Raw genomic sequence first — 16,394 nt, 5'->3', positions numbered from 1 at the left:
TTTTTCTTTCTGCCTTTCCTATTCAAGCACTTCATGAGCAAGATACTGTGAATTATTTCCCTTTCTTTTCAGTCTTCTGCTTGTGGTATGGAATCAAACACATCTCCACCACGGACTACTTAATGTATAAGCTTGTCCACTCCAGCACTAGTTTCATCATACTAGCTGGCGTTCAGAAATCATTTTGTGCAGTTTTTCATACAATAGAATCACTGGCCAGGATTGCAGTTCATGATACCTGTCTACCCTCCATCCATCCACCGGAACTCAAGTAGCCAATAGGCAGTCCTATGCACCATTCACCACATTTCTCTGTATCTTTGTGTAAGTCTCATACCAGTTGTCACGCCTTTACCCATATGAGCCAAAGTTCTTTGAAAGAACTTGGATTTTCCAATGCCATGCTACGCTGAGAACAGTGCCTACTGCTCCATCAAGAGTTGTACCATCTGCCTTTCTGCTGTTAGTGAGAGAGGTGTGAGAATGCCAGGAGGAAGAATGGCCTGTGATTTTTCCATCTCCCTGGTGATGTGCTACCCCCAAATGGACTTAATAACTCCATGACCTACTTTTGCTGGGGGGTGGTAGAGGGATATTTCTCCCAGGAGTATCCTGCTGGTGAGTCACCAACATAGTCGCCTGCTAAAGAGGGTGATTCCAAAGGGCCGCCTCCCCTTGGGAATGACACACGGGTGCTACTCCCCTCCTCTTCTACTGTCTCATATGTCAGAACATTTTGCTTCTTTGATTATGCTTGTACAAAAGGCACAGGAATCTTTGATTAGGCAGTCAGTCAGTCCACTCAGGCATCACTTGTCTTATGTTGCTGTGGGCCCAATCCTATCCAGCGTTTCAGTGCTGATACAGCTGCAGCATAGCCCCGAGGTAAAGGAACAGAGGAGGCCTCTGTGTCTGCCTTCCCACAGCAGGATGTATAGCACATACCCTGTTGGTATAGCTGCAATGGCACTAGAAAGTTGGATAGGATTGGGCCCTCGATCACTGTTGCCCTTAGTACCTCTGTAGCGAGTAGTCTATCCAGCTGAATGGTCTGCACTGCCAACTGTGGGAGGACTTGATCCTCATTTAGGGGTAGCACACATTGTTTAACAAAAACATAATGAAAACCTTTTGTATGACTATGAAGATCAGAAGTTATTTTAAAATCCAAATGTGCCATTGTTTTAGAATGGTTTATACCTCTACAATTTTTTTAAAAAGTACAGGTAAAGATAAACTTCAGTACACAAATATAGGTGTTAACTTGTCCCCTGGATTGTGTTTATCATCCAGCAGCAACTAAACAAGACTCCACATAAGAAGCTTGCCTCTGGCTACATTAAATGGGTGAGGTAATTCGGAAACAATCCAACAGCACTGCTAAAGAATGGGGCTTTACAAGAGAGGCCCTTTCCATAACAAATGCTTGGGAGTTAAGCCAAAGTCAACTGTGGATGCCTTCCTAAATGTCAGTCAGACACTTTGGGCACAATCCTAACCCTTTATGTCAGTGCTTTCCAGCACTGGCATAGCGATGCCAATGGGGCATGTGCTGCATTCTGCAGCACATTTACTTTGAATAACATTCTCTTACTCAAAGTAAGGGAATGTTTGTTCCCTTACCTCAGAGCTGCATTGCCCTTGTGTCAGTGCTGGAAAGCACTGACATAAGGCGTTAGGATTGTGCTCTTTGTGGCTTTGCTGTTTGACATGAATCACCAAACCTGGTTTGTCCTTCCTGTTGATTCAAAATATTCAGTTTGGTCTTTAGACTTACATGACATTTTAGAAATGGCCTTTGAGCAAATCCTCAGGGCACCTTTCATTAGATATTTTCTCCAATTGGCTGCAGCTCATTTCCACATGTGGAGGCAAAGATAGCCTTGATCAGAACTGGTATGATGATTCACACAACCATTTGTTCAGTAGAAGAAACAAGTCTTGAGTAGAGATGTGAAAGAGAACAAAAATAAACTGATCAGAGGTGTCCTGCCTGTTAGGAGGAGAAGGGAGGCAGCACAGCAAAGGAGAGGGAGAAACTCATGTTGAGCTTAAAAACCTACAGTTCACAAATGGTCCCTACACGATAGTGACAAAAAATACCAGGCTATGCAGGGAAACACCCCATTGAGTTGTATGGGATTTATTATACAATCTATGTATGTCTACTCAGAATTAAGACTTGCTGAGTTCAAGGAGACTTACTCCTGATCAAATGTGTATAGCATTCCAGTCTTAGGCTGCAATCTTGTAACATCTGAGAATGAGTTCCAATGAATTCAGTGAAGCTTATTTCTGAATAGACATGCATAAGATTGTTCTGTCAGCCACAGATAAGTGTGTACAAGATTGCAGCCTAAATATATTTTGGATTGGATTATGGCCATACTGGGTAGATAGGACTCATTAGCCTGGGAAGGCAGCTCATCTGAGAGAAAGAAAACTCTGATCCCAAACCTCCACTGCCTTGTGGCTACATCCAGTTATGGAAAAGGCTTCAGGAGGCAACCTCAAGGCAAAATCCGGAGCCAGAGTCCCTGAGGCAGTTCATGGCTGAACACAGTCACGTTCTGGCAACTCCTGCAACACCACTGGAACCAACCCTATTGGCCTCTGCCTTTCCATTGGACCATTTCAGCGACGACGTGGAGAGGGGGGATTTGCTGCATGGGAAACAGTCTATCCTCCATATCTACGTTACCCAGGCTTCACGCACTGGAGAGGACACTCTGTTCCAGAACCACCATTCAGAGCGCGATACCATAGTCTTCCGAGACTGAAGGATGCCAAGAAATTACGGCCATACACTTTTATCCTAAAGACACTTGCTTGGATGCAAGCTTCATGGAAATGAAACACAAAATAGCAAAATTTGATGGATATTTTGCAAACAAGTTTGACCACCCCAAAAATTAGATGATTTAACAAAAAACGATCATGACTTTTTCAGGGACCAAGACAAACAACCATACCAGAAATCATAAGTCAATCTGCCATAACATTTAAAAATTAATTTGGTCAGGATAAGTTTGTTTTTCTTTTTCTAGCCAGGAATTGTTACTTTGGGGGGGGGGGGACTGACTCCAGGGTAACAAGATACAATAGAGAGACCCTCTGCTGCAAGTCCAACTGAGTTCAGTGGGGGTTACTGCAAGAAAAGTGTGCAAAGGATTGCACTCTCAAGCACAGCTCCCCATCTTTAAACATTGTCTAGCAGAGAGAATGTTGACAGGTGCAGCTTCTTAAACCCTTCCATGTTGATCTTCGCCTGCCAACATTCCCTTTTCTAGACAATGGTTAAAGATAGGGGGCTGTGCTTGTCCCCCCCTTTTTCAATTTAGATTGAGAGTGCAATCCTATGCACAGTTTCCTGGAAGTAAACCCCACTGAACTCAGTGGGACTTACTTCTGAGTAGACATGCATAGGATTGGGCTGTAATTCCAGACAAGAAAGGAGAAAGGACAAGAAAGGATTACAGGATCTGAATACATGCATTACAAAGAAGCCCTGGCCAAGTTGTCTGTATTAAAGCCTTTGCGCTATTCTGAAAGAGGGAGGGAATCAAAGGCATCCAAGAGAGCGCTCCAAGGGCATCTCTGCTCCCAAAGTGAACCTCCGTCTTTGCAGGGACATGCGGTGGGTGGGGAGGCAGGTGAGGCAGAGCCTCTACGCTGGAGTCCTTCGAAAAGCGATGCTGCTGTGTAAGGCACCCAGGAACCACAACCCCCGCACTCTGTGCTCCCCTCACCCTGCCCGTGGGTTGTGAGTGCGGTGTGAGGCACCCAAGCAGGTGAGGCAGAGCCTCCCCGCCGAGTCCTTGGAAAAGCCATGCCGCTATGTGAGGCGCCCAAGCCCCCAGAACCCACACGCTCTGTGCTCCCTCCCTCCTCGCTCAGTGCGTGGTTTGTGAGTGCAGGGTGAGGCACACAGGCAGGTGAGGCAGTGCCTCCCCACTGGAGTCCTTTGGAAAGCGTTGCACTCTGCACTTCTGCGCCTGGGTTGTGGGTGCCTCACACGGCAGCGGCGCTTTTCAAAGGACTCCTGCGAGGAGGCTCTGCCTCCCCACCCACCGCACGTCCCTGGTCCCTTGGGTACCAAGGTAATAATTGCAACCTACCATACAGCCAAAGCGTTCCCTAGCAACGAGTATCTCTGACGCGCTTGCGCAGACGGGACAAGCGGGCTAGGCACTGCAACGCATGCGTGCCGGCGTTTGTTGTTGTTTAGGTGGGTGGGGTGGGGGTGGAGCGACTCTCCAACGGCGGGGCGGTTGCCTGGGCAACCCACTGTTGCCATGGCTACGGAGGAAGCCTCCGTAGGCCTGGCGGCGCTGGAGTAGTACCCTCAGAGCCTCGCCAGACCCTGACCGTCGAGGGTGCTCCTCTCGTCCTCATGTCTTACTTCACGAGCCAGAGGAGGACCGGGCTGCCCCGGCCGGTGCTGCGCTGGCTGCAGAGCCTCGACCTCACCTTCTCCCCGAGGCACTTCTGTAGGTGAGGCGTGCGAGGCCCGAGGAGGGCTGGAGGCCACCCTGGCAAACCCCTTGGCCTGCCAGGCGCCTGCCCTGAGGCTCCCCTCCCCCCAGACCAGGTCCAAAGAGCCCCAGTGGGGCTCATATAAAGCCCAATCCTATGTGTGTGTCTACTCAGAAGTAACCCCAGTGGGGCTTACTCTCTGGTAAGTGTGGATAGGACTGTGGCCTGCCATCCTATGCATGCTTTCCAGAGAGTTAGCCCCACTGGAGACCATGGGACTTACTTCTGAGTAGACACATAGGATTGGGCTCTATATAAGCATCACTGGGGCTTTTTGGACACTTTCCACTCTTTGGACACTATCCACACTTTCCTGGGAGTAAGTCTCATTGACTATAATGGAGCTTACTTCTGAGTAGACATGCATAGGATTGGGCTGTCATTCAGTATTTCTATCCTGCCTTTGCACCACTTACAATTCAGTGGTTCTCAACCTGTGATCCAGAGACTACAGGTGACCCTTGAGACCCGGTCCCTGAGGTCTCAGGGGTATAAAAGATCATTTTGATCACTTCCAGTGTCTCACCAAGTGAGTGCTCCCCCATGGACTTACTTCTGAGTAAACGTGCATAGGATTGTGCTGTAACAAGCTTGTGTATGTTTACTCAGAAGTAAGGCACACTGTTCAGTGGGGCTTAGTTCCAGGAGTGTGTGTGTATAGGATTGCAGCATCTTAGACTCTTACAGGGGAAGGGAGGGGCTGCAGTTGGGTGGTAGAGCACCTGCTGTGCATGCAGATGGTTCCTGGCTTAATCCCTGGTATCTCTAGATGGTTTTTGGCATCCTTCTGTCTCGGAAGACTATGGTATCACGCTCTGAATGGTGGTTCTGGAACGGAGTGTCCTCTCCAGTGGGTGAAGCCTGGGTAAAGTAGATATGGAGGATAGACTGTTTCCCATGCAGCAAATCCCCCCTCTCCACATCATCGCTGAAATGGTCCAATGGAAAGGCAGAGGCCAATAGGGTTGGTTCCAGCCATGAACTGCCTCAGGGACTCTGGCTCCAGATTTCGCCTCGAGGTTGACTCCTGAAGCCTTTTCCTTAACTAGATGTAGCCACAAGGCAATGGAGGTTTGGGATCAGAGTTTTCCTTCTCTCAGATGAGCTGCCTTCCCAGGCTAATGAGTCCCATCTACCCGGTGGCTGTTTAGTCATCTCTTACGACAAGTACAGCCAAACGGAGGGCCTATTCTTATCCCCAGCCCCCAGGGGACTAGATCTCTATCTAGTCTAGATAGGGCTGAGGAAAATGTCTAGATAGGGCTGAGGCAAAGCATCTTCTATGCTTTGCCAACACTGTCCAGAATGGCTCCAATGGCAAGTGGGAGGGGCCGCTTTCACAGTGCATTGTGGCACCTGCAGTACTTGCTGTTATGCCCCCCTCTAGCTACTCTACTGACTCCTTGTGCCTGAATGTTTCTGTACTGTTTTCCAGCATGTTTTCCCTCTGTTCAGCAATGTACTTCTTCTCTGTAGAAGAAAGGGGAAACTTTCAGCTGTTTTGCTTTTTACAGATACCTGAAGGGTGGGGAGGCAAGGAAATGTCTTACTTGAAAAGACCTCTCAGGTTTGACAAACCTACAGAGGTCTCTTGTACAGGAAGTGATACTCCTCTGCAGAGGACTAACAGAAAAATATTGAAACATAATTTTTTTTTTCTTTTGAGTAGAGATTTTTCAAATGGCTTTCTCATTGCTGAAATATTCTCTTGGTATTACCCAGAAGACATTCCAATGCGTTGCTTTGAAAATGGGACCTCATTAGCTGTCAAGCTCAGCAACTGGTCACAGCTTGGAAAGGTGAGCAACCAATGTAGCCTGTGCTTTTCAGATAAATGTTACTATCTTTGACAGGAAACATTAGGAGTGCAGCTTCTTTACTTATCTGCATTCTGATTCTTTTACTGTCTCTTCAAGCCACCAGCAGTCATGTCTACTCTAAGAGATACACAATATATAGCTGTTAGGTTAAATATGTTGCTTATATTCAAGTGGGAGGGAGGAGAGTAGGTTGGATGATGACAGTGTTTCTTCTTAGAAAACAGAAAAAAATGAATACACTACCATCATTTAAACACATTTATAATGTGGTTTACAAGACAACCCTCCCTGCAAGTTATTACTTAAAGAGCATATAAGGTTCTACACAGTTCTGATATTAATTATTCCAGAAAGTAAATGTCCAATCTTGTGTTGACCTAATTCTGTTGACCAGCATGTTTTTGCATAATACGTCAATATTGCTCTGCTGTTTGAGCAAAGAGCCACTTTTTGCTGTGGTGCCCTCGTCTGTATGTTTTTGTTTTTTTATGATTGTAAGCTCTGACAGGGAACCATCTGACTTATTTTGATTTATTTTTCAGTGTAAATGGCTTTGTGAACTACCCTTGTTGAAAAGCAGTATATGAATATTTTTAACAATAACAACAACAAAAATATTGTTGTAACTGATTTGTTGCATATTTTTGCAATCCTTTCTGCACTTGAAGGAGCAGTAGGGTTCTTCCAGCATGCCACATACAAACGTTTGAGTTGTAAGCAGATTAATGAACCCCTGCCAAGTGGGCAAAAACTTCATCTTTTAAAGTGGTTTCCTGTTATTTTTTGCAGCGAGCGAGCAGCCTTCTCCTTTCATACCAGCATGGCTTCTTTTCCAGTGGTTCTCTTCCAGTGGTGTCTCTTCTGTGTGTGTGTGTGTGTGTGTGTGTGTGTGTGTGTGTGTGTTTTAGATTGTGAGCCCTTTGAGCACAGGGAATTATTTATTGATATATTTTGCTATGTAAACTGCTTTGTGAACTATTTTTTGTTGAAAAGCAGTATAGAAAAACTCTTAATAATAATAAAAATTAAACAATAACTTCCAAATCTGTCATCCTTCAAATAACACAGTAAAAATAGTTTTAGGATTATATGATCAACCAGATCTATCATTAATCACATTTTAATTTTTTATCACTGAACTAGGCTAAAAATATGCATTTTATTGCATTTGTGCCTCCACACTTGCAACATCAGCCATTCACTATAATAACTGTTTAAAAAATAATAATACTGAAACATTTTTGGAGTAGCTGATTTTGGGCCCACTCCTATCCACTTTTCCAGTGCCAGTGCAGCTGTGCCAGTGGGGTGTGCGCTGCATCCTGTGGTGAGGGAGCAGTCACAGAGGCCTCCTGAAGGTATGGAAACATTTGTTCCCTTACCTCGGGGCTACATTGTGGCTGCACCAGTGCTGGAAATTTGGATAGGATTGGGCCCTTTGTTTGGTTTCAGTAAACTCTGTGATTTATGCCTACCTGTATGATACACATCTGTCTGTATATCAGTTGTGGTGCACAGATTTTGGAATCTGTGGTGTTTGTAATCCTTACTTTGTCTGAAAATGATTTTCATGTTCTTGATTTGGGGGTGAAGAGGAATAGATTTTTAAAAAGCTGAAGGCAAGAAAATGAATGATTTTGTCTGAAGCAATTCTTTTGCTTTTATTAAAAGTTCTTTGCAAAAAGAAACCTGAAGCCAATTCGAGAGCTAATTGATGGGACAATTCATTGTAAACCAGGAGCTGCCGAAATATTTGTACAAGACATTTATACAATGCTGACAAACAGGCGGTAGGTTACATTTGCCACATTACATTTGAAAGTTGCACGTTAGCACCTATATATGGATAAAATTTTGTGCTCCCTGCGAGTTATTAAGTTACATATTAACAATAAGTTAATACAGTGGTTTCCTAATTTTTCCAACTGATGGCTCCCTTGACCTACTGGGCTATTGGCCATGGCTCCCCCTTAGGGCTACAATTCTATACATTGTATAGGACAACTGGTTTTTCATGAGGATTCCACAGTTCCCTTGGCTGGTTTCTAAGTCTCCCTGGGGAACCATGGTTCCTACTTCGCGAACCACTGAGTTAATAGATTAGCAGTTGTTCTACAGAAATGAGTTGAATTAACTCTTAAGCTTTTCCCAAGTGTAGAGCAAGAGTTATATTTTTCTCTTACAAAATCTTCACTTCTCATTAAGACATAATCATGAATTAATTACCCCAAGTAGTATTTAAAAAAAAATCAGTGGGGCTTTTGATATACAATCAGTTCTCATTATCTGCTAGGGTTAGGTTCCTGGAAAACCTAGTGCTGTGGTTTTCACGCATTTAGTACCGGGACCCACTTTTTATCTGTCAGAATCTGTCAGGACCCACCGGAAGTGATGTCATGGCCAGAAGTGACATCATCAAGCAGGAAAATTTTTAACAATCCTAGGCTGCAATCCTGCCCACACTTACCTAGGAGTACGTCCCATTTACTATCATTATTAAAATAATATACATAGTACCTTGTTAAAAGTACAGGTCTGTAACATTTACCCAAATGCAGTCACATACCATGGTAGCATCAAGTCTAATATATTAAAAATAAAATGTTGAAATGAATGGGGACCAACCTGAAATTGGCTCGTGACCCACCTAGTGGGTCCCGACCCACAGTTTGAGAAACACTGACCTAGTGGCTACCAAATTAGTGGATACTGAATCACTGAGCCTGTGGGGAAATGGGGTTAGGTTCCAGGGAACCCTCTTCACCATACACTCAGTGAACTTTATGAACCTGAATCTTATCCTGTAGTCTAAGTAGCTGGGAGATAGGGAGGGCTCATCAACAACTCCAACATCTGATGCTTCCTGCATTGTGCTGGCTCTCCCTTGACTTGTTGAAGGTTGCTGGCCTGACAAAGAGGCTTCAGAGTTCAGCAGTGGGGAGGGGGTTGCTTCACCCTTCCTCCTCCTTTGCCTGTCTTTAGGGCTTCTTCCTTGGGCTTGCTCCAGCCCCATAGTATCCCTCAGGTAGCCTTCCAGAGACCGCTCATCGTTGCCAGCGTTGTGAAGGTTCAGCTGGAGTCCCTGAGATGGTGGGGCAAGTCTGGAAGCAGACACAAATGTGTCTAATCTCTATGGGCAAATACCAATGGCCATATGATGGCAGAGAATGGACCTAAGCCAGACGACATTCTAAAAAACAAGGAGTATAATTGGCTGGATGAAATTACTGCAAGCCCCTGCCCAATGGCCATATACTGTATAGGCATCTCTTCTTCTCCCCCCTGCACAGTGTTGGCACTGCCTTCTGTTTGCAAGGAGGCAACTATCTCTTCTCTTCCGCCTCCTGCAACCCCTCTTACCCCCACCTGCAAGGAGGCAACTGTCTCTTCTCTTCCGCCTCCTGCAACCCCTCTTACCCCCACCTGCTTGCTTTAGCTATGTCAGGCCCCCCCCCCCCCAGCACTGTATTCATGGATAATGAGAACAGAGTCTGGGATAATGAGAGGTAGTTGGCAATTCTGCCCCTTGCAGATGAGTAAAGTCACAGATAGTGAATTCACATATAAAAAAAACTGACTGTAATAGCCAAGTGAAGGAAAAACAATGGCTTAAAATACCCAGCTCCTCATAGCACTGGTGCACTGTTTTTGGGAGTCAAGCTGTATGTCTGAAAGCACTGATCCCAGACTGTATAACAAAAATGCTGAATGCATGCTGTGTACAATTAAATTACAACACATTTGGATCAATACTCTATACATGTCTGCTATAAATAAGTCCTATGAACATAACAGGACTTCCTCCCAGATTTCAGAATAAATAAACCATATCTGTTCAGATGTCTCATAAAAATAAAATGGTACATATACATCCTTATCGGCTTCAGGCACGAGCTAGTTTGATCAGCACTGATGGCAGCTGCAACTGGTGGTGTCAGCAGTGAAGTACTGTCTCCCACCCCATTCTTCAGTGGTCACATCAGCAGCTTTGTGGTTTGCTAGTCACCATCACCAAAAGTGGCTACAGTGCATGGGTGTTGAAGGGTCTGATTAGGTTCTGTGATAGCTGTACCTGCATTGTCTTACTGGTTCACACTGTGATCCAGGGAGCTGCTAAGCAAGTATAGGGAGCATGTAAGAACCAGCCATAGCTTCCCAGGGCAAGAGCAAAACAACTGAGGCACGTTTGCCTACTCATAAGTAAATGCATATGTGGCTCATTTTCACTTTCCATAGGAATCAATACATTTTTGCTTGCAGAGGGGAACGTCCTTCTTGAGTGTTTTTTGGGGGCCTGCGTTCATCAGATTAGAGCCATTCTGGTGGCGTTTCATTCCACTTGGCCTGCCCTTCTAAGTGGACTGAGACATGGTTGCCTACTCATGAGTAAATGCACATACCTGGCTCAGTTTCACTTTACATAGGACTCAATACATTTTCCTCCACATCTTTCAGCTTGTCAGTTTCAATGTCATAATCCACCAACAATGTTGGGAATCCCACAGTTTGGGAGACACTGGCCTCCATACTACCTGATGAATTTCTGTATGTGTCACCTGCTGAGCCTAATGCTTGTTCTCAGCAAGGGTTCTTTGAAAAAAGTGTCAAAGGCAGCAATCAAGCAAATGACATCACCACTCCTGCTGTAGGCAGAGTTCTGCTCCCCCTCAATGACATCTTTTGAGTGTCCCTCATTTATAAAAATGGAAATATCAATTACAGCAATAACTGTTTCTGTGTTAATTTGACTACCAGGAAAAATATATGCAATATGTATGTCTTTTTTTCCCCTTCTAGGATAAAACACATTCAAGATGAAGAGACTGACTTTACAGACCGCATTTACCAAGATAAGTTACCAATGGTTGCTAGATCAACAGCTTCAAGGGCGATTAAATCCAACATTACGCTAACAGAAATAATGGTGGAGCCAAATATCAACAAAAACAGACAGAAGATCAATGCAATCATTAACATGCACATGCAGCGTAGACTGTTAGAGAGGGAGCAGAATCCAGGTGAGCGGCTCTTCCTAAACCTGCTTTGGAGAATGGATGATTCTTGAATATTAGAATTACTTTCCTAATGCCATTTCTTGCCACTCATCTCCTGAATCGGTAGTTCTCAAATACCAGTGTGTTGGGAGCCAATTTTTGGTGGTTTGGGAAACTGACAGAGCAGATTAGGCCATGTTCATCAAGGATTCAGCAGGCTGCTACTCATGGGGAGCACTGGTGCCCAATCACCATTATAGCCACACACCTTGGCATTTATAAATCAGGCAGCAGCCTCTAGGGCCCTTAAAAAGTTCAAGAACCAGTGTCCTAAGTTCCTATTCTGTTAGTTGATTAGTGTTCTCTTTCTGTTATGTTGGAAAGGCAAACTGCCATATCAACTATAAAGCTGAAACTGAAATACTGAATTGGGGATAAAGTAAGTTAAAGTTATTCAGAGTGCAGTCTTAAGTTTCTGGTGGCACAGTAGGCACTCCCCCAGCCAAGAATGTCGTGAATATGCTGGAAAGGATTGCTGTCCACCTGGAGAGCAAGCAGCGCTGGTGGATGGGCCACTGGCAGTGATAAAGAACGTGCTGGGGGTGAGAATGGATCAGAGCTGAGGTGTTTCTGGGTGGAAGGAGTGCAGAGTGCAGAACGGGGGCAGATTGGGCCCGCAAGGGGTGAGACTGGCAGAGCAGGCCTTTGCCATATCCCAGGGGTGCCCAAACCCTGGCCTGGGGGCCATTCGCGGCCCTCAGGGACCCCCAGTCCGGCCCATGGGGTGCTGCTAGTCTGCAATGAGCTTCTGGCCCTCCGGAAACTTGCTGGAGCCTGCGCTGGCCCGAAGCAACTGCTTTCAGCACAAGGATGGCTGTTCAACCTTTCGCATGAGCTGCAGGCCAAAGGCTCCCTCCACTGCTTGCTGTTTCACATCTGTGATGCAGTAGCGGCAGCAAAGGAAAGGCCAGCCTTGCTTCATGCAAGGCCTTTTATAGGCCTTGAGCTACTGCAAGACCTTCATTCATTTAAGTCCAATCTGTAATATATTCATTTATGTATATTTATTCAAATTTTAAATGTAAATTAATTATTTCCCTGACACAGCATTAGAGACATGATGTGCCCACCTGCCAAAAAGTTTGGACTCCCATATCCTAACCCCCTCTTGGGTCTCCTGGCATTACATGGGGCTGCTCAGACTTGCACCTGTTATTTAGCAGGCATAGATCTGAGTAGCCCCATAGGGCAGACTGGGTTGTTACTCAGCGTAAGGAAGAAAATATCCCCTTATCCCAAGGAAACCTCCAGCCTGCTCCAAAGCTGCACTGGATACAGCAGAGGCTATACAGCCCTGCTGCACCAGTGCAGCTTAGGGTTGCGCTGCACATTAGGTATACAATATATTCCATCCTGAAAGTTCAATGTCTGTTTCTACACGAAAAAGCAAATATTCCATTACAATTGTATAAAAGTTCAGTAACACCCCATTGAACTACAAAAAATCTGGAAAGTCAAATTGTGCAGGACAAAAGATCCTGTTCCTTGATTGCTGAACCCAGATCTCCAAGTGAGCTATTACTGGATATTTCCAGAATGTATCTAGATTGCATGCCACACTTTGGGGAACAGAAGCTTGCTTATGCATGAAATCGTATCCCAAATTATCAAAATGCCAAATTCTGGACTATTCCATTTAACATTTGGAATGCACCTGAATATCATTTTTAAACTTCCCCAAATATTAATCTGCCTTGTGAGGGGCAGTGTATTTTTTGAAAAAAAGGGCATGGTGCTTTAAAAAAATGACTAGACATTCAGTAATTTGTTATGTTCTTTTAAAGAACGGTTTAATATTAAACGAACATTGGGAGAATGTGCTATTCGTCGTCCTTCTGTTTTGACTCCTGCCATGAGCTCACCTAATCTTCTAAAGCAGAAATCTGTTCGTGTACCAAGTAAGCATTTTCTTTTTTGGATTTGGAAGTCCAACGCTGCAGTCTTGTGCACTCTGAACTTGAACTTTTCATTGAACAAAGTGGGAATTATTATGTGTGTTTATTTGGGAGTATCACATAGTATTTCTGTTAATATGTGAATGTAATTTCCGCTGAAGTCACTGGGACCTAATTCTATGACACCTAAACAATCTGTCATACAATAGCTAATGCTATACATCTATCCATGTGAGCAACATTTCTTTGAAAAATATTTCTCTTATATCAAAAGTACTATTAAAAAAAAGTAATCTAGGATCATTGATCAACTAAGGATTTTAGTGGGACTTAATTTGAAGTAAACATACATAATATTACACTGCAATCCTTTGATAATTTTACATCATTAAATAAATAAATAAATAAATAAATAAATAAATAAATAAATAAATAAATGTGCTTGAATTTGAATATTAGACTATAGTATTCATGCCTTTTTGAAATATCTGTAAGACTTACAGACTTACAGACTGTAATTACTTCCAGGTCGGAGGGGGTGGCAGGCTGATTGCTGTGCCCTGGGGTGGCACCAATCAGCTGCACAGCTGAGAGAGTGATGGAGGCAAGGGTAGAATTGATTGCAAAGGAACCCACTCTGCTACCTAGTTAATTAGCCAGTCAAAGTGTATAACTTTACAGCAATTATACTGATAGAACTGGAATGAATTTCAGTAGCTAGAGTATTTGTCATATGAAAATTGGAAATGAAAATGTGTGTACAGGCTCATGTACTGATATAAAAACTAGGCTATATGTTCTATGGATACTCATGTACCCTCCCTTTCCAGCATAGGCTGTGGTTTCCTTAACCTTATGGCATCATTAACAGATGATATCTTTTTTCTCCCTGCTCTTCTGCCTAGCATAAGTCATTTAATAAAACTGAATTAACAACAGATTGGACCAGGGCTCTCCAGACTTCAGCCTATGGGCCAGATCTGGTGCCCTGCCTTTTCTCTCTTCTGTGCGAATGGCGCTTAACATTTTGAGGGGGAGCCTTCCTTCCCTGCTGCCGATCGCCCACAAACTGCTCTGGCCTGCTGCTTCCAGGTTCTGTCATCCTAGCAGCCACTGTGTCCAGATTTCTAGGCAGACACGGCTGGCCAGGGCAGTTTAAGGGAGATTGGCTGAGAGGATGGAAGGCTCTCTGGTGGAACAGTAAATGCCAGTCATGCCAGGGACCTTTCCCAATGCGCAGCAGTCTCCATTGTAGAGTTTGCTGGATTAGACTGTTAGAACTCGATGCATATTGAGTTGTGATTCTCAGATGACTTGCTAGTTCAACAATGGTATCTTTTAACAAGAAGTAGCCCTCTGTAGTGTATGATGCTCATTTCAGCTGCACAAATTACGAAGAAGCTAATTTCATAGATTTCCCCTAAGATATTATTATGAACGCTTATACTTCAGAAATACTGGCCTTTTGGAAACCACAGATGATATTATTGGTCTGAAGTTCTCTGTATTTTTAATAGGGGGTAATTAGTCTCTCAAAGGCTGCTTTTGACCAATACAAATTGCCTTTAGACAGTCTCTACTGTCAAGCTGAGTTCATGCATATGTGGGTAGTTCTTTCTTCTCTCCCTGCCTTGGCTTCTAACTTCAAAGCTGCCTTGCCCATCTACTTCCTTCCTACCCAAAACAACCTTTTCTGTTACAAATATGAGTGAGATTCTTCCCCCAGTCCCTTCTCTCCACATGCAGCTCCTTTCCATCACCTCTCTGCCCCATTCCTCTACCTACTGTATTTTGTCCTTGCTTCTCATCTCAGTGTCTGTTCTTGTTCTTCTGCAAATGTCTCTCTCTAGTGGTCTAGTTTCCCTGCCACCTGGGCCCTATTCCTTCAAATAATTCAGCATCCCTCTCACTTTTTAAGGAATAGACAACCAGTTATTCTTACTGTTATCTTCTAAGCAATGGGGGGGGGGGCTTTGCCTGTTCCTGCACCTCTCATGGTAGCTTAACTCACAGAAAACTGCAAAGTGAAGACTGTTGTGGCATGAAGATGAACATCATCATCCACACAGAAACCACCATTAGACACAGGAACTGGTAAAGTTAGCAACCTGGTTAATAGTGTGTTGCTGACAATCCAAATTGTTTAGAAGCAAACTGTTTAAAACTTTCTATAACATTTTAGCAGTTCTAACAATGGTTTGTTGTAGTATGGGGTCTGCTCTATAAATTAACTTCTAAAAAAATGGTTGTGTGTATTTTGTGTTTCTTTTTTCCCAAGCTTTAGCAGTTTGCAACTCATTTTCTGTTGTTCTTAGGTGTAGTATCCACAGAAATCAGAGGCAAAATGGGTGTTCACTTCAGAACCATCCAAGTGAAACAAGCTGAGAGATGCCCTTTTGATTTGTAAGTGATGCAGCTCTAGGCACCCATCTTAAAGGATTTTAACCAGAGACAGATCATGGAAGCATGACCTTTAAATGTAAAAGAAGCCTTATGACTTTGGTTCTTTACCTTATGCAGGAACTTGTTCAATAAAGAATAGTGGAAAAATAGCTGCTAAATTTGGTATTTGCACAGGTGTGAGAAAGATGCATCAAAAACTGATAGTACAGGGAGACATGAGAAGTACTGATTGAGTCTGCTGAAGTTTTCCTTTTTACTAAAGCTAGCATTTGCACTTTTAGGTAGTATTATAAGCTTAATAAAACTGATTACTGAAAAAATGGCATCAAGTTTTCTTTTAGGTTACTTAGTAAGTGTACTGTTCCTCTTCAGTCATAATATTTACAATAGAACAATAAAACTTTGTTTCATAATCTGTAATCCTGAGCATTTATACTCTGAATTCAGTGGTCATTCAAGTGTTAAATTAGCTAATTCACCAGCTGTGAAGAGAGTTTCATATTACATTCATTGCAATCTGTTTCACATATTTAACAGACCAAATTAAAAAGATTTTTCAACCCCAGTTGTATGTAGTGTTAACTTATCTGCATTTTATTCTTATGTAAAGAATCTATTTCAACAACAATGCCCTGGTTAACTAGTGATACTTGATGCTGTCAGTGCTTCTGCATGTGGATTTCTTT

General features: G+C 43.7%; 1 protein-coding gene across 1 annotated transcript; it reads left to right on the top strand.

The window, feature by feature from the left end:
- The first annotated feature begins 4,298 nt into the window (after positions 1-4,298).
- Positions 4,299-16,273, top strand: SPATA4 (spermatogenesis associated 4). Its single transcript, XM_066631657.1, has 6 exons — positions 4,299-4,494; positions 6,206-6,335; positions 8,028-8,146; positions 11,154-11,374; positions 13,195-13,308; positions 15,621-16,273. Exons 1-6 carry the CDS (start codon positions 4,394-4,396, stop codon positions 15,710-15,712), a joined length of 777 nt encoding a protein of 258 aa, XP_066487754.1. The 5' UTR covers positions 4,299-4,393; the 3' UTR covers positions 15,713-16,273.
- Positions 16,274-16,394: the final 121 nt, after the last annotated feature.

The sequence above is a fragment of the Tiliqua scincoides genome, chromosome 6, assembly GCF_035046505.1.
Source record: "Tiliqua scincoides isolate rTilSci1 chromosome 6, rTilSci1.hap2, whole genome shotgun sequence".
Taxonomy (NCBI): Eukaryota; Metazoa; Chordata; class Lepidosauria; order Squamata; family Scincidae; genus Tiliqua; species Tiliqua scincoides.
Note: the sequence above shows the minus strand (reverse complement) of the source record. Positions and strands in the feature narration are given on the sequence as shown.